Source organism: Amia ocellicauda, chromosome 11, assembly GCF_036373705.1.
Source record: "Amia ocellicauda isolate fAmiCal2 chromosome 11, fAmiCal2.hap1, whole genome shotgun sequence".
Taxonomy (NCBI): domain Eukaryota; kingdom Metazoa; phylum Chordata; class Actinopteri; order Amiiformes; family Amiidae; genus Amia; species Amia ocellicauda.
The window spans coordinates 16,495,924-16,518,582 of NC_089860.1; the positions used below are offsets into that span (position 1 = coordinate 16,495,924).

General features: G+C 44.6%; 3 protein-coding genes across 3 annotated transcripts; 2 read left to right on the top strand and 1 right to left on the bottom strand.

The window, feature by feature from the left end:
- The first annotated feature begins 856 nt into the window (after positions 1-856).
- pcdh12 (protocadherin 12) lies at positions 857-10,019 on the top strand. Its single transcript, XM_066716698.1, has 4 exons — positions 857-4,319; positions 5,235-5,326; positions 6,617-6,765; positions 8,253-10,019. Exons 1-4 carry the CDS (start codon positions 1,386-1,388, stop codon positions 8,687-8,689), a joined length of 3,612 nt encoding a protein of 1,203 aa, XP_066572795.1. The 5' UTR covers positions 857-1,385; the 3' UTR covers positions 8,690-10,019.
- On the bottom strand, positions 9,420-12,819 carry LOC136763021 (transmembrane O-methyltransferase homolog). The gene is made up of 4 exons (XM_066716699.1): positions 12,379-12,819; positions 11,160-11,433; positions 10,802-10,998; positions 9,420-10,627 (listed from the first exon to the last, which is right to left on the bottom strand). Exons 2-4 carry the CDS (start codon positions 11,416-11,418, stop codon positions 10,322-10,324), a joined length of 762 nt encoding a protein of 253 aa, XP_066572796.1. The 5' UTR covers positions 11,419-11,433; positions 12,379-12,819; the 3' UTR covers positions 9,420-10,321.
- Positions 12,820-16,906: 4,087 nt separating this feature from the next.
- Positions 16,907-20,829, top strand: LOC136762708 (serine/threonine-protein kinase N2). The gene is made up of 9 exons (XM_066716270.1): positions 16,907-17,560; positions 17,850-17,941; positions 18,110-18,286; positions 18,438-18,500; positions 18,806-18,882; positions 18,989-19,131; positions 19,536-19,643; positions 19,822-19,902; positions 19,987-20,829. Exons 1-9 carry the CDS (start codon positions 16,907-16,909, stop codon positions 20,170-20,172), a joined length of 1,581 nt encoding a protein of 526 aa, XP_066572367.1. The 3' UTR covers positions 20,173-20,829.
- Positions 20,830-22,659: the final 1,830 nt, after the last annotated feature.

The window sequence follows — 22,659 nt, forward strand, 5'->3', positions numbered from 1 at the left end:
TCCAATTCATAGTATAACATGGACTATTCCACAATCAATGAACAATAAGTAACGGCACTTAAAGAAATTGTAAGCTGGCCTAAATAGTTCTGAATTATTTTAATTATTTTCACCTTACCCCAATTTAACTGGCCTCTTTTAAGATTGCTATTGCTGGAAAAGATTGAGGAGAATTACACTTAATTGCCCAATTTTGTCTAGAACTGTTTAAAAACAATGATACTTCTTTTTGCAGGGTTAGCTCATTTGTATGACTAATGAGTAAGGGTATGCAATTTATTTACAATACTTTCCACGACACATGTATGCAGAATATTGGAATAAGAGTTTGCTCATCAAATCCTTAAAAATGTAAAAAATTCACTAGAACAGATTTGCTGTAATTTCTGAACCTCAAAAAACAAAGAATACATTTACAGAGTCTAGACAGATCCACAGCGGACTGCAAGGTACCTTTGAGAATGACAAGTTTGTAGTTGCCTAAATGTTGATCTTTCTTATCTGTCTTCGTGATTTTAAGGGATGACTAGACCTTACATCACTCAGCTCTAAGACTTGGTCTGGCTTGGTTTCAGTTGTGGAATACACATGGGGTAGTTAAGCCGATTCCAGTGCCCGTTCAGAAACCTAACCCTGAAAAGAGGCTTTGATGAGTTATTTTAAAAGTTAAACAAAGGGGTAACAGCAGCCTGTGAGAAAAGAAGGATAGTGTTTCTTTAAAAGCGCATGAATGTTGTTTTAACTCCTGCCCAATTTCCTGAGGGGCTGTTTTCTTTGGAAAGGTGGAGTCTGTCTGCACTGCACTCAGGCCTGCCTTTCCTTCTGATTGGGCTTCACTTTATGTGTGTCACAAAACCAAATTTGCCCACTTCAACCCAACTTTGTTTCCAAACTTCAGAAGTAGGAGAGCATGATTCAGGGATGGCAGCCTGCGTGAGTGCGTAAAATACCTCTAGTTCTTTTCTGTTATGAATCATACAAATGGGACGTTTTAAATATGTAAAAGCTTGGCTTTGCTTTTATATTTGGAATATTGTTTTTGCATTTTGACTCTCTGAGATGATAAGTGGACTTGCATGATTAGTTTTTTCCATGGTGTGCTTTTGGCTGACTGAATGTGTTTAATTTAAATTAGACTGTTTCTTCTGAGAGCTATTTAACCTTTTCATGTGTAGATATATATGTATGTATATATTAATATTTATAATTACTTAAAACTACTGTTTTGCTTTGTATGTGTTGTTAATTCAAAGCATATGGTTAACTGTAAGGTTTAAAATAAATGAGATGTAGTATAACACAAAAAAATCAGAATGCGATAATTCAGTTTAGATCTATAAAAGTGAAACTATTTTATTATTAATATTCAAAAACACTATCTAGTCATGTTTTTACATGCTGCTCAGCTGCCCATTCTGGCTCTTTGCTTGTTGAGTGCTGTTTTTTCTCTGGACCCTCTTACCCAACCCATTGGATATAAAGTTTTGGAAGAACAGCCCAGTGGGACCAGGATTGGAAAGTTGGCTGATGATTTGAGGTTGCGGGGAGCAAGCGGAGAGCTTGGGGACTTTCACATTGTGGATCATGTTCGAGCCCTGCCTTTTGTTGTGGGAGTAACTGATGGAGCTGTTTCGACTGTGGGCCCCCTGGACCGAGAAGCACTTTGCAAGGATAGCGACCCCTGTGTGATTCAATTCAACGTGCTTTACAGAAAAGGAGGTGCCATAGACTTTTTGCAGGTGATGGTGGAGGTCATGGATCTCAACGACCACAGCCCCTCCTTCCCGAACATTGAGCAGGAAATTGAGATTTCAGAAACTGCCACACTGCGCATGCGGATTCCTCTGGACAGGGCGCAGGATCCCGATGCTGGGCCCAATGCACTCCAGACGTATTCTTTGTCCCCCAACCAGCACTTTGCCCTGGATGTTGTCACTCGCTCGGAGGGCACCAAGCACGCAGAGTTAGTGGTCATCAAAGAACTGGACAGAGAGGTTCAGTCCTCTTTTGAATTGACTCTGGTTGCCTGGGATAAAGGCAATCCCCCCCGATCGGGCAGCACACTGGTGAAGGTCAATGTCTTGGACTCCAATGATAACAGCCCAGTTTTTGAGGACAGTGTGGTCACTGTCGAGCTCAGTGAAAACACTCCTCGAGGGACCACCGTCATTAACCTTAAAGCCACAGATCCTGATCAGGGGGCCAATGGAGAGATTGAGTATTCCTTTAGTAAGCATGTCCCTTTAGATGTGCAGAACCTCTTTGCTATTGACCCCAAGACAGGTGCGGTGACCCTCATAGGGGAATTGGACTATGAGGAAAAGCGGAATTATGAGATTGACATTCAAGCCAGGGATCTGGGACCTAATGCCATCCCTTCCCATTGCAAACTGCAAATTAAGGTCTTGGACGTCAATGACAACGCACCCAACATTCTTGTCACCTGGGCACCACAGGATTCCGATGTTGCTTTGGTGTCTGAGGCTTCCACTGTGGAAACGTTTCTTGCTTTGGTGATGGTGTCTGATGCAGATTCCGGGGACAACGGGAAGGTACATTGCCAGATTAAGCATGGGCAGGGACATTTTCGGCTAAAGAAGATCCACAGAGACAATTACATGATAGTAACCAGCGCTGTCTTGGACAGAGAGAGCAAGACAGAGTATAATCTAACACTGATAGCCGAAGACCATGGCACACCTCGTTTAACTTTTATCGAACACTTAACAGTCCATGTGTTAGATGAAAATGACAATGCCCCTGTTTTCTCCAAGGACCTGTATGAGGCCTCTATCAGAGAAAACAATGATCCTGGGCTCCATGTACTAACTGTGGAGGCTCATGACATTGACCTTGAGCTCAGTGGGACATTTTCTTTCTCCATCAGGGAATCCAGTGAACTTGTTAAATCTTCATTTACCATCCACCCTACTGATGGGGCCATTTATGCTCAACGGCCTTTTGATTTTGAGCAATCCAAGCACTTTACTCTGATCGTTGAGGCTACAGATCAAGGACACCGCCCCCTGACCAGCAGCACTACTGTACAGATAAATATTCAAGATGTCAACGATAACTACCCAGTTATTGAAGAACCAGTGCAAAAGAGGGGCAGGGCATCAATCAACATCCCAGTGAACATGGAGACTGGGGAGATAGTTACAGAGCTGGGAGACACGCAGACTGACTCAACATCAGACTACTTCTTTCAACTTTCCTCAGGGACTAACAACACTGCAGCAAGACTCAGGCTAGAAGGTTACCCAGCCTCCACAATTAAAGCGAGTGATATGGATTCAGGCATAAATGGAGCAGTTTGTTACAGAATTATAAACGGAAATGCTGGTGGCTTGTTTTTACTCGATGAATTTACTGGACAGATATATGTGAATACCAGCAATGCTACTGAATTGATCGGAAAAGTGTTTGAGATCGACATTGCTGTCTCAGACATGGGTTCTCCCTCGCTTGTTACCAAAGCTACTTTGGAAATAATTTTTATCAACCTCCAGGACCACCTCAAGAATTCATCCCCTGGACAAAAGGGGCAACTGAGCTTTACTATGATGTTAGTCATCTGTCTGGGTGCTACCTGCCTGCTCCTGCTGCTGGTGGCTGCACTGGTTACCACCTTTTGCCGAACAGAAAAACGAGACAATCATGCTTACAACTGTAGACAGGCCGAGTCCACTTACACCAGGCACCCCAGGCGGCCACAAAAGCACATCCAGAAAGCTGACATACAGCTGGTTCCTGTGCTGAGAGGGAGAAAGGAAGAACCAACTGAGGGGGACCCACAAAAACCATCCACACCTGTTGATGATGTAGTTCCTGACATTCAAGAGTCCTTTCTCCCCTGTCAGTTCAGCCTGTCTCCATCCCTCAGCAGAACCATAAGAAACCAGACCTTCCCAGAGGACAACAGAACACTCCCTCTGCCCCAAACAAGAACCCTACGCAAACCCAGCAACATTGAAATTGATGGCACTCTCCCTCGGACCCCAGCAACCCCTTACAGGACCCTCCGCAGGGCCAAGATCTCGGAGGACATTCCGTCAGCTCCAGATACTGTATCTCATATGGGGACATTAAGGTGCCAGGGAAGCCCAGAAATTCAACGTGGGTCTGGGGAGACCTCAGATTCATCCTCCTCTTCTCCAGCATTTAGGACATTGAGAAGACCCAGAAATGCCGAGACTAAGATGAAGCAAGAGAGTGAAGACCACCATCGGATCTTGAGGAATCTGGTCCGGATGTCTATGGCTGCCTTTGGGGAGTATAACCCCATTGAGCTCTCGTCAGCTTCACCAGAGGTACAGGTAAGCCAAACAGAGAAGGATTTTAAAATTATTAAATTGCATATGATGTATAACGCCTAGATTTGTATGTGTAGTACACACGCACGTTTAGATAACTTAATACATAAGTGTATAACGTGTGTGTGTTTAAATGTACAACTTTTTAAATGTTTAAACAGAATTTAACTTTACCACCAGAAATGCTGATAAATATTGGTTCGTTCAGCTTAGATTGAAAAACTTGATTGTGTCTAGCTTTTGCAGATTATTTTCTGAGGTCATACAGTTCATATAGTTTTGGGTTCATAAAGACTTTTTTTTTCTGAAAGTATTTATTAAAAACAAAACTAGCCTCAAGGGACTGATGACAGATAAAGCTGACAAAGCATTGAGGGTTTAAGGTGCTCAAATAGCACAGAGCAACTAAAGATGCCAGAAGCTCTGAGAAATTATAACGAGTCATATGCTCAGTATTGTATTACAGTCTTGGAAGAGACTGAGCAATCAACTGTAGCTATTATAAAAAATGAAAAAAAGCTGAAGTAAGCTCAGACATGCACAATAATAAAGTAGACTGTGAGGCAACACTCAGAATATAGAACTTTCTGCTGTGTTTTGTAGTGATAACCTTAATCATTTATGTGAACTTATTCTTCTCCTAATGTATAAACCACAAATCTTCAGAAGTTAATTATTTACTGTTACCTACAGAGGAAGAAGGTCTTTCAAAATTCACAGACACATTTCTGCAGCTCTGATTTAAACTGTGGTTTTACTACTCCCCCGAGGAATCCTTGAGAAATCTGGAGAGCTTGAATAGGTATTTTAGTTCAAAATAGCTATGTTTGTAGTGCTCATCCTGGAAGGAAGCAAATGGAAGAATGGGCGATGCACAGAAATGCTTTCCTCTTCACATAACCGTTTCCTGTCTTACAGCAAGTCTCCCAGCTGCTTTCCCTGCTGCACCAGGGCCAGTTCCAGCCAAGACCAAACTTCCGGGGAAATAAGTACTCTCACAGAGCTGGCAGGTGAGCACTGGGGTCAGGGTCCATTGTTGTCTCCTTTGGTTTGAACTCAGACTTTGTGTGTGTGTGTGTGTGTGTGTGTGTGTGTGTGTGTGTGTGTGGTGTTGCTAATGAAGCACAATGTTAGTCAGGCCTCAAGTCTCTCAGTGGGATTGCTGCATGAGCTCCACTTCAGTGCGGTCAGCATCAAAGCTACCCACACTTGAGGAACTTGGGTTTATATCGTGCCTTTCATGTAACTGTTGCAGAAGTGCTATATATCACGTCAGCTCCCTTCTGTCAGTATATGCAGCTGCCTCTTCTTCATTCAGATAATTCTGCTTGGAAACCTGCACTTTATTTAGAAAAACAAGCACCTTAAATTGACATATTAAATGAGAGTTTTAGAGATTTTTTTTTGAGAAATATCTTATTCTGGTAATAGAATTGGCTTCTTTAAGAGTCTGATGAAGGCATAGGACGGGCATCGTGTAATTGAAAACAGCAACATAAGGAAATATCTCTCGTCACTCCCTGTAATTCCAGCCCTGACCCAATGTCTCCACTTGTTGCCTTGATTAAAAGGTTTGCAGGAGTAAATCAAAAGGCGAAAAAATAAAATGAGTCACCTGGGCAGAGAAATAAAACTCTGCTGAACATTCCTGTCTGGACATAATGTCCAGTTATTTGCGTAAATGCCTAAAGTACACGTTCTTCACTTAAAATGGGCAGTTAATGCAAACCTCTCCTGTTTTGTACGTGTCCTATTCCTTGGTTATGGGACAGTGGTGTAGACTGTAAAGCCCTCTCAGTTCAGTCCAGTTTATTCATTTACTCATTAACCACCATGTGGGCACCCATTTCCTCCCAACTCTCGTGCTCCAGTAGCCTGCAGTTCAGACCTGGTCTGTTTTCCACAGTGGTTTTGTGACACATGTTTATTCCCCCTGGAAGCGCTTCTGAGTCATTCCCACACCGACCACATTAAAATCTGCTCTGTGCTCTGTGTTGTTGGGCTGCTATAACTAGCAATTCCCCCCCTCCCCCACCAAAGCATCTCCCTCCTTCATCTCAGTGACTCGTGTCCGTGAAATGAGCAGCCGGGCTGACGCATCTGCCCCCGTGGCCGCTGGTGTGCAGCAGCTCCTCGTACATTATAGCGCTCAATCAATGTGCTGTAACTAACTTGAAAGGGCTAAAGAGCCTTGAGTGTGGGTGGTGTGTTAACAGCTCTCCAGCCGAGACAGAAAGTCTTTACCCCAGGGGGCCCTTGCAGGACGTTTATATCCCTTTGCTTCCTCTGCCCTGTCGAAGGTCTGGAGCACAGGATGCCGATTGGCTGAGTACCAAGGACAGTGGCCATGGAGAGAGCGAAGCCGGAGACATGGACTGGGACACGGGGCGAGACTCTCCCACTGACCACCTACTGGGGGAGGGTCTGGACACTCTGCTCAACAACACAGGTAGGACCAGCCTGGACACTGATGTGAAGTTTGAATACAACTGAAATCAACCACGAGACGTCCATTAAAAAATGTAAAATACACTATAAGTGTCCAAAACCTACATTGAAATATAATTAGGTGATAATTGTTAAAGTTAATCTGACCTCACAGAGAGAGAAGATTTTACAATTAGACTATAGGATGAAATTATGCATTCAAACTATACCTAAAGATGATTAAAAATAAAAATAAAATGCAACATGGATGTGGGTCACATGACCGATTTAAGAAAGATATGAAACAATTCAGAGAGTGTTAAACTAGACCAAACAAGATCGCAGGGCTCAATTGAACAGTGCTGTTTCTTTGAGGGTTCGTTTGATTCCTGTCTGACCTGCAGTGCTCTCGGGGTGTAATTCCATCTTGAGCAAAGCAGACTGAAACCCCCCCGAGCCACGGCGCACTGATCTTGAACTTCATCAGATGGCTCGGTTGCATTACCAGGCTAATATCTCATTCCATGTCTTCTCTTATTCCCTGTGGATGACAGATACAATGCAGGGAAAACAGAGGTCTGTAGAATGTTACTCAAGAGTTTCATTAACTGCCTTTGAAGATGAAGGGCCCACAGTCCGTCCCCCGGAGCTTTTCGTCTTTGCTTTTTCTTTTCGCTCTTCTTTAATTTTAACAGCAAACTCCCCAAAGGTAGTCTGCTACGATCACATACATATATTTATATATGTATTATCCATACTTCTCAATGATTCCCTGTAAAGCACAGCACTAGGCTGAAGTAGGTGTGTAAAGGCTAGAACACTGATTTCAATCAATTTGGGTATTTCAATTTGTCCCAGTCTTCTTTTTTAATAACATACCATACAACTGCCAGTGACTGAGCAATCAACTGTAGCTATTATTTTATTTTTGTTCTAAATAAACCAAAAGACAAATTCCATCATTTATACCAAAAATGACTAGTGACCTATGTCGATGTGGCCATTATAGTTTATTTAAATATAAAACATGCATAAACAAAACAATCCATCATCCACTTGAAATGCCAAAACATTTCTAAATCTCTATTTGATGGCATAGGGCTCCACACTACTACAAATATCAATATGTAATGATTAACATAATATGCTTCCACATTTGTCTAGGTATAAATTCCCTTTAGCTTTAACAAGGCACATGTTTACAGACCTGAAGACATCTGGTATCTGGCAGGGTGGATTTAATATGACCAGAATATAAAACAACCAGTCTCCAATCACTTGGATGAGCTCTGAGGATGTCAAGAGATTCCTTAGACATGAAACAAATCAGGTGTATGATCAAATTGATAACCCAGAGTAAGAAATCAAAATCACAAGGCTCAGCTGCTTGAAAAGATCTTAGATCCTAGTAAAGGAGCTCATACTGTGCAGCATGCGACTCTGTCTCAGTCGTGGTAAGATATGTTTGATATCTCCTAGAGCTGATTGAATCGGACTTTCCTTCCCCAGATGATGTGTTTTCAGATTTCCCCGACCCTGCATGGATGGCCCGCCTGTCCCTGCCTCTCACCACAGACTACAGGGAGAATGTCTTTGTCCCAGAGGACGCCCGACCCCCGGAGGAGTCCTCTCCCCTGGAGGCAGCCGAGGAGGGAGCAACCTGCTTCTCCACCTTCGGGAAAACTTCTGGCAAAGGTGTGGCGCTGCCCGGGCACCTACTCTCTGAGGTCAGCACCCTCTTCGAGATGCTGCTCACCCAGAAGGCCGACTCCCAGGCCCAGCCCGCTGCGGAGGTGCTGTACAGACTCTCCGCTGCCTACCGCCGCTCGCTGGGCCTGGACGGGGCGGCGGGGGGTGCTACACAAACGCGGCACTCAGGGGCTGAAAACAGGTCTCCCGCCGCACTGCCTGCTGAGCTGGACTCACCAGGCCACCACATGGTCTGAGTGTGTAAACGGGTACTGTCAGACCTGCTGCTGAAGACCTTACCTCCACTCCATGCACATCGGCAGAGTTTGACTTCCCTGCCAACGATCTGGCCTGCGGTGCGCTGGTCTCACCCTGACACAGTGCCAGAGAGGGTACAGCAAACACTCGCAATTCCCAAACTCTGCCCACGGTCGCCTATGTCAGACTGTTCCTCCCCTGGACCATGTAAAGAGGGTTTCCTCCGTCCTCCGCTCTGCCAGAGAGTGACTTTCAACTCTCCTAGGGGACAGAAGAGGAAGCCTGGGCCCGAAGTTAAAGGCCATGCCTGATGCAGCCATACAAAGCTTTGCTTGAATCTTATGAGTTAAAGACAATTAGCTCAGACAGTAGGTGTTTGCTTTGACATTTACAGATGAAGACTACGGTTAGAGAAAAGGAATGGAGACAATTATAATTCAAGCTTCAGTCATCCTACCAAAAAGGGATAAGGGAGGTTAACAAAGAAATCTAACCCTAATGCATTGATTTACCAGAAATAAAATGATGCAGGGTTTCTCACTGTTTCTTCTCCATGCTTCACATGGGCTGACCTTGTTATCATGCTACAGTGTCTCTGAAATATCAGACATGGGGGGGTGCTTTCTGGATTGTAAACACAGTAACACCAGACAACTAACAAGGCAAGTAAACTGCAGGTTTGAGTTTTGAGCTGCATACGGTCTACGAAAAGATGTGGTACAACAACAGTTTAACTCTTCACATTTATTTATAAAGAATTGTTTGTATATTTCCAACAAAAAAGGAAATGGTGCTGTTTGAAAACAAACCAAACAAATGTACATATCTGCTATACACACACAAGCATATTTTCAGTTGCAACAGTAAATGCTTAGATTTGTCAACAGGTTTGAACAACTTCTGATTGAAAATGTTAAAAAACTAAATTGGATTTAACAATTCAATTAATCTACCCATGAATGATGATTTTGACTCCATAGAGACTGCCATTACCTTGCATCCCTGAAAGATTATTACAATATTTTTCAGTGGCCCCTTTACATCTGACTCAGAGATTATCATCTGCAATTTGATTATATTAATCTTAAATCATTCTAACAATGATAAATGATAAAGTTCAAGAAAATGTAAAAAACCAACCACTAAGTTCTTGACGTGTCCGGGACAAAGCCATCAACTGTTAAAGTTGTTGATTGACGAATATAAAATGTATTCTATTTGAAACGGTAGGTGAGTTGTGGTCTATTGTGTCACATATTCAGTGCACTGTGTATATATTAATCAATTGGTGTCCTTTTTACCAAATAAAAACTTGCCAATTTGTTTTAATGTGTTTTTGTCCATTAACATATGTTCTATTAATGCCTACATGTGGTAAATTGGGGGAATTGCACTTGCCTCTACCATTAGTAAGAATACTTGTGAAACTCACATTCATTACTACAAACAATTAGTTATGTGACCAATTTAAAGGTATACGTTTACTGATTAACAGTACCAACATTATAACATAGTAAGTTTCCATACATTTTGAGGTTCTGTTTTGAAATGATTGGCTAGCAACTATCCAGTATCTGCTCAACTTTTGTCAAGGTACAGTCTGGTAGACTCCTCACAGGAGCATCATGTTCTTACCTCGTGCCATCGATTGAACCCTGTTGGCACTGGACCTCCAGCATGCCATGTCTCTGGCTGTGCACAGAGTAGCGTGGGTTGCTGTGGATATAGCGCAGGAAGTCCCGCGCTCCCTGGGCATGCGTGTTATTGACCAGCAGGACAGAGCCGGTCGAGACTAGGCCTTCCTGTTCCAGTGCCTGCAGGTCGGGCAGGTACTGCTCCACGTCGTGGTCCATCAGCACCAGCCCCACCGCTCTCACACCCAGCTCTGCCCTCATCCTGGGAATAGCAGCAGAGGATGGCGAGATCAACATCTGGAACTGCAAGACAAACACGCAGCTAAGGAAGTGTGCCATCTCCTTCTAGCCTCATGAATCACATCGCAACACAACACACCCATGTCATTGTTTTATATACACAGAACAGAACAAGGAAATAACCCCACCCTGTTTTGTGCAGCTGTGCGGTTTGTGAACTGCTATGCAATAAGATACCTGGGAATGCTTGAATCCAGCCACTAGAATCATCTCCTCCCCGGCTTCTGCGGTGGCCGGGTCCTGCTCCACCGTGTACAGCTTGGCGGAGGAGGGCAGCCGTCTCAGGATCCGAATGGCTGTGTATCCGCAGTGGGTCCCCAGCTCTAGAGCACATGTGGGAGCTACCCTGTGCACCACACAGTCCACAAACTCACCTACAGGACGAAGTGGGCAAGACACATCGACGAGAGTCAGACCGAACAGTGCGAAGCAGAGCAATCTTCTATTTTACTCCTTACACGGGTTCGTTTGTTTTCATATGACTAAGCTAGGGAGTGTTTAAGGGCTGTGCAATGATCAAAGGAGACTCGCCTACCTTTCTCTTTGCCGATGCTGAGGGAAGGCTGTGTCTGGGCGTACAGGTCGAAGGTTTGCAGGACGCTGTCGGGCTGCCCGTGGGTAGAATTCATGAGGACAAAGCTGTGAGTGAGCTGAACAGCCCCCCGCCTCCCAGAGCCCTTCCCTGCCCCGCCAGAGAACACGCTTCGGCAAAACCCTCCCAGGTGATGCCAGTATCGCACTGCCACGAGGACGAGCACGGACAGCAGCGGGAGCGAGACTGTGGACTGCCACATCTTCCACACGGGCACCTACAGCAACAAGGGGCGCAGATTGGTTTAGTGGAATTGGCATAGAAAACAGAAGGAATGACAACATTTTTTAAATCATTATTTCATTTTTCAATATGTGAGGCTGCCCAGTAAATATAGCATATTTGTGTGGCAAAAATGTGAATGAATCTAAATATTTCGTAACCTTTTTTTTTTTGAAGTGTTGCAATATCCTTTGCCTGTAAATCTGCCACCTACGTCTTTATAGTTTGTGAACTATTTGAAAGTGGTTCTTGCGGTTGGCACACGTTTTCCAACAATGTGCAAGTGGAGAGGCTCAGGAGAAGCAATGTTGCTGGATCCTCTGATGACATCTCCTCAGGAAGTGCTTTTTTTAAAAGTACTATTCAGTTGGGTTATAATAAACAGTGCAGAGAAATTACCCCACCTCGGAAATGAAGATATATCAGAGCATCGTTACCAACAGGCATATTTTATGTCACCACAGACCATAGCAAGCCATGAATATATGTCAGACATCCAGATCATTTCAATACACTAAAAAATAGGACAGGACAGATCAAGGTCAACCACAGTCTTATACAACAGCACCACCTCCTGTCAAACTGTTGCTTAATTCATTCAGACGATTACAATCCCATTTCAATATACATGGTGTCAGACAAATGTTGTAATATAAAGTATCAGTATTCAAAGCTGCAGAGTCTAGACGCATCTGATGCAACGTAGCAGGTTTGGACGAGTTAACCTCCCAACTGCAGCAGCAACCGAGACGTTGCCGTTTAAATGATATATCATTACACTGGACACACTCCACAGGGCTTCACTTACGGCTTGTGCATTTACGTGGTAAGTGAATTAAAGATTTAGGCTAAATAGCACATACACACACTTTGAAACCGGTATGCGTCAGTCTAGAATACAGCTCACAATATGTCATTGAAGTGCATTATTGTTGCTTACCTTAGAATAATTGAAATGGTCGTCAGAGACACGGGTTCACTTCGAGGGTAATTAAAAGCTGGTTAGGTGACTTGCGTTGCTTTTTGCGTGTATGCATTGCGCTGCTGAGCTGGGGAAGGTCTGATAAACATGCAATACGTTTTAGTTTTTTGTTTTACACTCAGGTGTCAGACCCAGCTGCTCCAGACTCGTATTTCTAGTTACCTTGTCAGGGGCAGATGGCCAATCCACCACCGTAAGCAAAGCACTTAATGCTTATTTATTTGCACATGGTTGGCTGCCTGCGTTTAGTGAGGTGGGTGATAGTGCACACTATTATAAATCACGACAAACTCCGTATTGAGAGCAGCGATGGGAAAAGGCGAGGTTTGTGGCACTGGCAGCTTTGCTTTGTTTTTCCTGGAAGTGCGGATTTGACCCTTGATCGCACGCCGGTGGTTCAGCAACGTTGCAAGATCAGGGTCATCTGCACAATCCCGGCGATCCCATTGGTGCAGCCGCGCAGAACTGCGGACATCTGCGCTACACCAACACCAGCAGCGTGGTTTCGCATTGCGTGTTGTAAAAACCATAAGGTATTCGCTTTTTCTTTGTCAAATAGCATAAAACATCAAACTACGTGAATAAAACAAGGTTTATTATTGATACTGCAGTGCTGGGTATGACAAGGGGCAGTCACAGTTTACAGCCGTCATATATCACAGAATGAAGACATTTCCCATTATTGTGCAGTTGCTGCTTGGGAGGATGCCTGTAATGACACATTACTAGAAAAATACAATAACAATCGTGGTGCATGTGTGGGGACTGGGGAAGCTCCAAAAACATTTCTTACATTTTGTTTTCTACCATTCATAAGTATCAAGTATCAAGTAACCCCTATATATGTGTTCCCTTTGCGAAGCTGTATTCTCACTGTCATGGTAGTACACACACACAATGCACTCCTGTTGATCGCAGACTCCAGAGACAAAGTGACAGATGAATCATAGAGCTGCGATCTGAACAGCACTCACCCACGGATACACCGATCAGCCATAACATTATGACCACTGACAGGTGAAGTGAATGACACTGATAATCTCGTTATCATGGCACCTGTCAGTGGGTGGGATATATTAGGCAGCAAGTGAACATTTTGTCCTCAAAGTTGATGTGTTAAAAGCAGGAAAAATGGGCAAGTGTAAGGATCTGAGCGACTTTGACAAGGGCCAAATTGTGATGGCTAGACGACTGGGTCAGAGCATCTCCAAAACTGCAGCTGTTGTGGGGTGTTCCCGGTCTGCAGTGGTCAGTACCTATCAAAAGTGCTCCAAGGAAGGAAAAGCGGTGAACCGGCGACAGGGTCATGGGCGGCCAAGGCTCACTGATGCACGTGGGGAGCGAAGGCTGGCCCGTGGGGTCTGATCCAACAGACAGGCTACTGTAGCTCAAATTGCTGAAAAAGGTAATGCTGGTTCTGATAGAAAGGTGTCAGAACACACAGTGCATCGCAGTTTGTTGTGTATGGGGCTGTGTAGCCGCAGACCAGTCGGGGTGCCCGTGCTGACCCCTGTCCACTGCCGAAAGCGCCTACAATGGGCACGTGAGCATCAGAACTGGACCACGGAGCAATGGAAGAAGGTGGCCTGGTCTGATGGATCATGAGTTCAAGGTGTTGACTTGGCCTCCAAATTCCCCAGATCTCAATCCAATCGAGCATCTGTGGGATGTGCTGGACAAGCAAGTCCAATCCATGGAGGCCCCACCTCGCAACTTACAGGACTTGAAGGATCTGCTACACAATATTAGGCAGGTGGTCATAATGTTATAGCTGATCGGTGTATATACACATATACACTCACCTAAAGGATTATTAGGAACACCATACTAATACTGTGTTTGACGCCCTTTCGCCTTCAGAACTGCCTTAATTCTACGTGGCATTGATTCAACAAGGTGCTGAAAGCATTCTTTAGAAATGTTGGCCCATATTGATAGGATAGCATCTTGCAGTTGATGGAGATTTGTGGGATGCACATCCAGGGCACGAAGCTCCCGTTCCACCACATCCCAAAGATGCTCTATTGGGTTGAGATCTGGTGACTGTGGGGGCCAGTTTAGTACAGTGAACTCATTGTCATGTTCAAGAAACCAATTTGTAATGATTCGACCTTTGTGACATGGTGCATTATCCTGCTGGAAGTAGCCATCAGAGGATGGGTACATGGTGGTCATAAAGGGATGGACATGGTCAGAAACAATGCTCAGGTAGGCCGTGGCATTTAAACGATGCCCAATTGGCACTAAGGGGCCTAAAGTGTGCCAAGAAAACATCCCCCACACCATTACACCACCACCACCAGCCTGCACAGTGGTAACAAGGCATGATGGATCCATGTTCTCATTGTGCGTGAAAATCCCAGTAACTGAGCAGATTGTGAAATACTCAGACCGGCCCGTCTGGCACCAACAACCATGCCACGCTCAAAATTGCTTAAATCACCTTTCTTTCCCATTCAGACATTCAGTTTGGAGTTCAGGAGATTGTCTTGACCAGGACCACACTCCTAAATGCATTGAAGCAACTGCCATGTGATTGATAGGTTAGATAATTGCATTAATGAGAAATTGAACAGGTGTTCCTAATAATCCTTTAGGTGAGTGTGTGTGTGTATATATATATATATATATATATATATATATATATATACACACACACACACACACACACACACACACTGTCATCTACATTTATGTACATTGCAAGTTCAACCTTATCTGAAAAAATAAACTGAGTAAATGGGCAACTGTATGTAAAATAAGGTGATATCTTGAAACAATTGAAAATCACCCTTAATAAAGTGTCTCCATAAAAATAATACAGAATATTAATGAGCAACTAACAGCAATAAAGACCTTGGCATTATGATAATTAACTAATTAACTCTCTGTATTTGCTTTGCATACTTCAGGAAATGATATTGTTAATCCATTTCTTCACAGAAATTGATATTCAATAAGTAATTTCTATTCCATTTTAATATTAAAGCAATAGGTTTTATGAAATCAAATATGAAGTATTGTGCATTTTTCTGCAGTAGATAAGGCTTGCTTAGTTTTGACAGTAAATGAACCAATCAAATGAGAGAGGGCATGGTTCTGTGTTGTCAATGCAGGGAGTGGTATCATGGAGCTTGCCTTTCAATAAACCATACAACGTCCAAAGTGTTTCATCTGTGAGACCTGCTTATAAATCAAAGTGTGTGTGAAAAGAATCCTATTATGTTTTTAGTGTGTTTTCAGTATTCCAGGCCTGTCATTCCATGGAAATCAGCTGCCATTCCACTTTTATTCCAAGTTTTTAGTAATGGGATTAAAAGACATGACTCCTTTTAGATTAAACTGTGTATACTACGGGAGAAGGGTACCCTCTAGGAGTATATCCATAGTGAGAACCTGAATTATGTGTGGAATTAATATCATGTTTTGCCACGAAGCTCTTCAGTGTTTGCTCACTAATAGGGGTGAAACTATTCCACACATTTTCAATGTGTGTGTGTGTGAAAACAATTCTCTTACGTTTTTAGTGTGTTTTCAGTATTCCAGGCCTGTCATTCCACGGAAATCAGCTGCCATTCCACTTTTATTTCTTAAATTAGGTTATTTTAAAGAAAGTGTATTCAGCATTTTAAAATCCCAGGCTGGGAATTAATCAAGACTTTGACCCACCCGCTAATACAGAACTAGACAACTGTTGTGGTTTCATTTTTAGATGCCACTTTCTTCTAATCATAAATATAACCGCTATAAGGTACAGGTTTGTAGTTTGCTATTAGCGGGTGGGTCAAACTTTTGATTTAATCCGGCCCCCAGTTTAGGATTTGGAGATATAGGCAGTCAAACCAATGTGAGCTGTTTTCCGTGCATTTTTAAATATGAAACATGCACTGTTGGTAACTTAAATACAGACGTCAATCCCACGACCTATTTACAGACCTCAATGGGTCAGAATGATTTATTTACCAATACTATGTACATACATATATGCATGTATAGAGGACAAGTCAGACCCGATTCAGTACGGCTTTAGCCCCCCTATATTTTATAAGAATGTTTAAATCCATCGATAAGCAGATGAACTAACTCGCAGGCTTTAGGACCACGGGGTTATTGGGCACTTAGACAAACCGCCAACCCCCCCCCCTCCATCAATACAAGCATTGCGTATGATGATCATCTGGCCAGTGTGACATCACAGAGGTTCCAGAGTTCTAAACCACCTTCCTTATGCCAAGCATTCCACTGCTGTGCTTACCTGAGAGAGAACGGACGTGTTTTGACTTTGTGCAAACATTGTTAGACAATCCACTATCCTCTACGTAGCGAAAGCCTTTCTATATTGTTATCGGTTCTCTGAGTTTCTGTTCTGATAAGGAGTGAGAGACAGACAGACACAGAGACAGACAGAGAGACAGAGAGAGAGACAGAGGCCCGGTGGGGTGCCATCGGGCCTCAGACTCCCCTGGAGACAGAGATTCCAGCGAAGATGGGGTTTAGGTCATTCCTGCCCTACGCATTACCTGGACTGCTGGCGGTCATAGGCTGGTGGTGGTGGCTGTCACGGAAGAACCAACCCGACGACAGCCACGCCTCAGCCGACGCCAGCCACGTCTCTGCCGACGTCAACCACGTCGATGCCGACGCCAACCGCGTCGATGCCGACGCCAACCACGTCGATGCCGACGCCTGCCAAGTCGATGCCGACGCCTGCCAAGTCGATGCCGACACCTGCTACGTCGATGCCGACCTCTGGCACGTCGATGCCGATGCCTGCCAAGTCGATGCCGACACCTGCTACGTCGATGCCGACCTCTGGCACGTCGATGCCGACCTCTGGCACGTCGATGCCGACGCCTGCCAAGTCGATGCCGACACCTGCTACGTCGATGCCGACCTCTGGCACGTCGATGCCGATGCCTGCCAAGTCGATGCCGACGCCTGCCAAGTCGATGCCGACCTCTGGCACGTCGATGCCGACCCCTGCCACGTCGAAGCCGACGCCAGCCACGTCGAAGCCGACCTCTGGGATATCGAAGACGACCCCTGCCACGTCGAAGCCGACGCCAGCCACGTCGAAGCCGACACCAGCAACAGCGACTTCCAGTGCCTTGCTGTCCTGGGGCAGGGGACATTTGGAAAGGTATATCCCAATGACCCGAGTCATGGTCTTTATAATGTGTGGCGGCTCCAAGCGATCGGTAATTCAGCCGAGGATGTGGAGAATAGATATTTGCTCGACACCAGTTTTCCAAAAACATATTTGTGGACACTTTAGAACTGATGTCCACTTTCTAACCTGTAACAGAAACATTGTCTGTGACTTGTAAGTGCAATTAGTGAGGACGTATTTCTAAATGCTTGTGTTGTGAGTGTCGCTCCTGGGCTCGAGAGCGGAGTTTGCCCGTCTTGAATCTGTCTTGCTTTGACAGGTGCTGCTTGCCGAGGCCAGAGACACTGGAGAGAAGTATGCCATTAAAGCACTGAAGAAGGCAGACTATCTAGGCAGTGAAGATTTTGGCAGGTATGGCTTTCTTTTGTCTCTAGTGAGGCTTCTGGGTTTCTGAGCAGAGCAAAGATAAATTAACCTCATCATGGTTTTAATGCTTTAGACCAAGGGACCACATGACTTCTTTACCCAAGCTATTGATAAATGTATTTTCAGCTGCTGTCTGTCTTTTTTCTCTTTCAGCCTCATGTGCGAAAGGCGCGTCTTTGAGACGTTAAACAATGAGCAGCACCCGTTCCTGGTGAACTACTTTGGCGCCTTCCAGACCAGCGGGCACGTGTGCCTCAAAATGGAGTATGTGGTTGGCGGAGACCTAAAGATGGATCCAGACGCGGACGCATTTCCTGAGCCCCGGGCCGTGTGAGTGAAACACTGAGCTGCATGACGTCTTGGTAGAGAAGCTCGCTCTGCCAACAGTAATGATGTTGAACTGTGTACCTATTTAATCAGAATTGATAGCAAATTACATTTTATCTGAGCTTTCTTGTTGTTGGTCTCTTTTCTTGAACAGATTTACTGCTGCCTGTGTGGTGTTGGGTCTGGAGCATCTACACAGCCACAAGATAGCTCATAGGTAAGGTCTCACACATCAGCACTTTTTACAACATACACACAAGAAAACATGCACAGTGTCACCGAGATCAAACCCCACCTCAACTATTCTCCCATTTCATTTAATTTCTCATAGATGTTGTAAATTATTGATTGTGACTCATAAGAGAAGCCACGTCCTAATATCAGTGCAGACATGAACCTGAATGCACACAGTGTGAGACGTGTGTGTTTCCTTTAATGGCTGACAGTGAGACAGTGTTCGTGTTCCGGGCATGTCCTCTCTCTATTCTGCTACCATGTGATTATACTGTATTTTTATTGCAGGGACCTGAAGCTGGACAACCTGTTGCTGGACAGAGAAGGCTTCGTTAAAATCGCCGACTTCGGGATATGCAAAGAAGGTACATTACAAAAACAATAGTGTTGATTTCCTCATTTAGCACTATGTATAATTTACATTTTTACTCCGGTGTGTTTTTCCCGACTCCTCTTCATTGTTCTTGCCAGGCATGGGTGCCAGTGATGTCACCGGCACATTCATTGGCACACCCGACTTCATTGCCCCCGAAGCCCTTACAGAGGAGACCTACACCAGAGCTGTGGACTGGTGGGCACTGGGGGTGCTGCTATATGAAATGCTCGTCGGCAAGGTGGGTAACACAACTTCATTAAACCTGTTGATTTTGCAAATACCAATCTAATGGAAAATGTAAACTAATAGCTCCAAAAGCTGAAACACAAGCCAGTGTTTAATCTCTACAGCTCTCTCGTGCACACAGAACCGAAAGCACACGCCTGCGTTGCCACTTTGTTCACCAGGTTTGGTTCTCGGGAGGATTGCGGTTACAGCGCAGATGAATCTCACTTCCTATTCTTTAATTGATGTGCTTTAATAAGTTATGTCTCAGGTGTGAATTGACCATTTGGTTGTACAGTCTACACTATTGGTGTCCGTGTGGCTTTTGCAGTCCTGGGCTCAGAATGTGAATAATGCAAAGGCTCGGTCTGGAGTCACCCTTCAAGCGCTCTCCTGTCTTTCTCCTTGTGCCCGTAGCGTCCCTTCACTGGCAATGATGAGGACGCCATGTTCGAGAGCATCATCAGAGACGCAGTGCAGTTCCCCAGCCACCTCTCCACAGAAGCCACCTCCATCATCACAGGGGTTCGTGTGCCAAGTTTTTTCCTCCAGTTTGTGCCTCGGTATCCTGCTTCCCAACCATAATGAACGCATGCCACTGTTATTGAAATGTGACGGGACTCCTCTCCTGCATCATGTTTCAGCTTTAAGTCCATTGCTGGAGAATAACGTGCCTCTCCTTCTTGTTTTGAATCATCTGCAGCTGTTGGAGAAAGACCCAGAGTGGCGGCTGGGCGCCGGGGAGCACGGAGTGGAAGACGTCAAGGCCCACCCCTTCTTCAGGGTACGTGGCGCACACAACCGTTTTAGGGCTCTGTCCCATGAAGGCGGCACCCCCTTATCCTTCTTTTCTTCTCTCTCGTTTCAGAGTGTGGACTGGCCAGCGCTGCTTGCTAAGAGAGTGACGCCTCCCTTCATCCCCACAATCAGCGAGCGGGAAGACCTGTGCAGCTCCGCGGCCCCCGTGTTCACTCTGCCCCACAAGCGCAGGGCCCTGACTGAAGAGGAGCAAGAACTCTTCAAAGACTTTGACTACGTGGCCGACTGGTTCTAGTGCCAGCGCTGGGGAAACGAGCAAGAGAGTGACACACAGAGACAGACAGACATTGAGAGCAACACAGAACATCAGCTCTCCCCCTCCCCTGCTCCCCTCCTCCCCTCCCCTTACACGCACACACACACGCACACACACGCACGCACACACGCACGCGCACGCACGCGCACGCACGCGCACGCACGCGCACATGCACTGAGAGGATCCTGCAGCCGTTGTGATGGTCCTGGCCGTGGGACATGAAGACTAGAAAACCCGCCTTCACCGCCAGACGGAGCGGCTCAAATCACGTGTTCCTCCTCACACTGCAAACTCAATAAAACCAACAACAATCACTTTCAAAGATGCCTCCTTGTGTTTGGATTGCACTGATTCATTCTTCTTCACTGTAAAACAGGGAACTGATCTCCTGTGCCACTGTGGATCGTCAAAGGTCATGTAATTTTCTCATCGGTTGAAGGCAAATTAGCAATAATATGTACTATGACACACAGTTAACATCCTATGTATTATTATTTATACATATGTAGAGTAAACATGGTTAAAGGAAAACATGACCCAATTGCATGCCAAATATTTAAAGTCTCAAATATGATTAAAATACACAATTCTCTCTGAATAAAAAAAAAAAAAAGTTTGCTGCCACGCCCAATCCTATATAATGAAACCAGATAATATGTAAAATATCTGATGTTTATGGCTAGCAGTCTCTGGAACATGTCAGATTTCATGAATAAAATTAAATCTGTGTTCTAGTATTCGTGCAACTAAGGCCCTTACTTTTCACCATGTCCAAACACCGCTCCCATACAGACGCGCTCCTCCTCCACTTCCCGCTCTGTGGATCCTTGTGCGCTCCCAGCAACGTCCAATACACTCCTGACACGGGTCTTGAAAGTGGTTTCCTCATGGCAGTGAACACTTGATGGTAATCATGTTTTTCTTCGCCACGCCGCACAGGTTCCCACAAGCATTGAATCCATCTGTAAACTCTGATCCCATGTCCGCAGTCGTAAAGAACGATGTTAATTAAAGATCAGTATAATTAAAGGGCATGACGCACTGTACAGACTGACTCCAGAAGAAGCCTCTTACAATGAGCTTCATGAGGTTCCTCAGAAATGGCAGATGAGGGTATTTTCATAGACTTGTTCCAGCATGGTCCTGGTGAACTTGTGAACAGCAGTATTCAGGTACAGGACAGAGCGTGTCCACAGCCTATGTTTTGGTCTCACTCTTGTGCGGGGGGTGCTGCTCATGGTGAAGCTGTCACAGTCGCTTGTTTGAACTCTTCTCTTTGCTTTAGTGTGGCTCTCAGTCCCAATTGCAGCACTGTACAAATCTTCAGGCACTTCCTGGTGCACAAATTCATACAGTGGCTTTGCAACACTAGGAAAACTGGGCAATAAAGTCTTTCGTATGAAAACATATGAAACACGAGGAAGAATTGCAAGAAGGTTATATGATGACCGCCTGTGACCCATACACAATTCCGAAAGCCATTTCTTGTCCACCTTCACTCTGTGGAGGAATAAAGTTTCTTACTTTTGTGAAGGAGAAACATGTTCACCCCCAGAAATCAATTTCCTTTTTGACACGTTTGTCTGAAATAAAGCATTATTCCAAAGTTTTTTACTTATGTGTGAATGAGTTTCTTTAGTGTCTAACCTCTAACTCGTCAGATGAATCCAAGGCCACAATCTGTTTGCAGAAAACAGGGCCATAAAGTATAATCAAAATTATCAAAGATAAAGTACTCTTGTGTATTAAATACATTGCAAACTGTAACAGATTTTCGTTAATTAAAAAAAGTAAATTAGCAAGTAGATGCAGCAAGCAGCTGGAAAATATAAGGCACTATATAAACACAACTATTATTTTTAAAGTGTACTATTTGTAGCCGAAACCGAAGCGCACCTGAGCCCCGGAGCGCGGACTGAACAGAGTCAGATTAGCTATAATAATAACTAAACAATACAAATATCCAACCAACCGAATTAATAATAATTGTTAAACAACAATAAGGGTCTAATGCACAGACAAGACACAGAGAGCTCACGTTCTCAGTCCAGGCGAAGTGGCAAAAGAGGACGAACCTGCGCTGACGTCACGTTTTATGGAACAGGAAGTGGAAGGGACGTGTTCTGAGTGACAAGCGCAGGGGCCAATGGCAGCTTTGATAGAGTGACGTTTCGATCAGGATCCTACGGCAGTGCGCAGAAACCCCTCCCCCTGGGCAGTGCTTCCAACTTGAAAGATAACATTGGTTACACTTCTGCACTTCTTTACTCATTCTTAAATGTAAAATAATTTGGGCATTTTATAAAAGGATCTTGAGAAAAGGTCAACCGCTGAGAAACTAAAAGGCAAACCTCTATCAGCTCAGCACCGGCCGCCTCTTCCAGCAGTGCGATGGCTTTATGAGTATTCAATCAAAATAATATGGCTACAAGAACATACAGAAATAATTGTATATGATACAGTGTT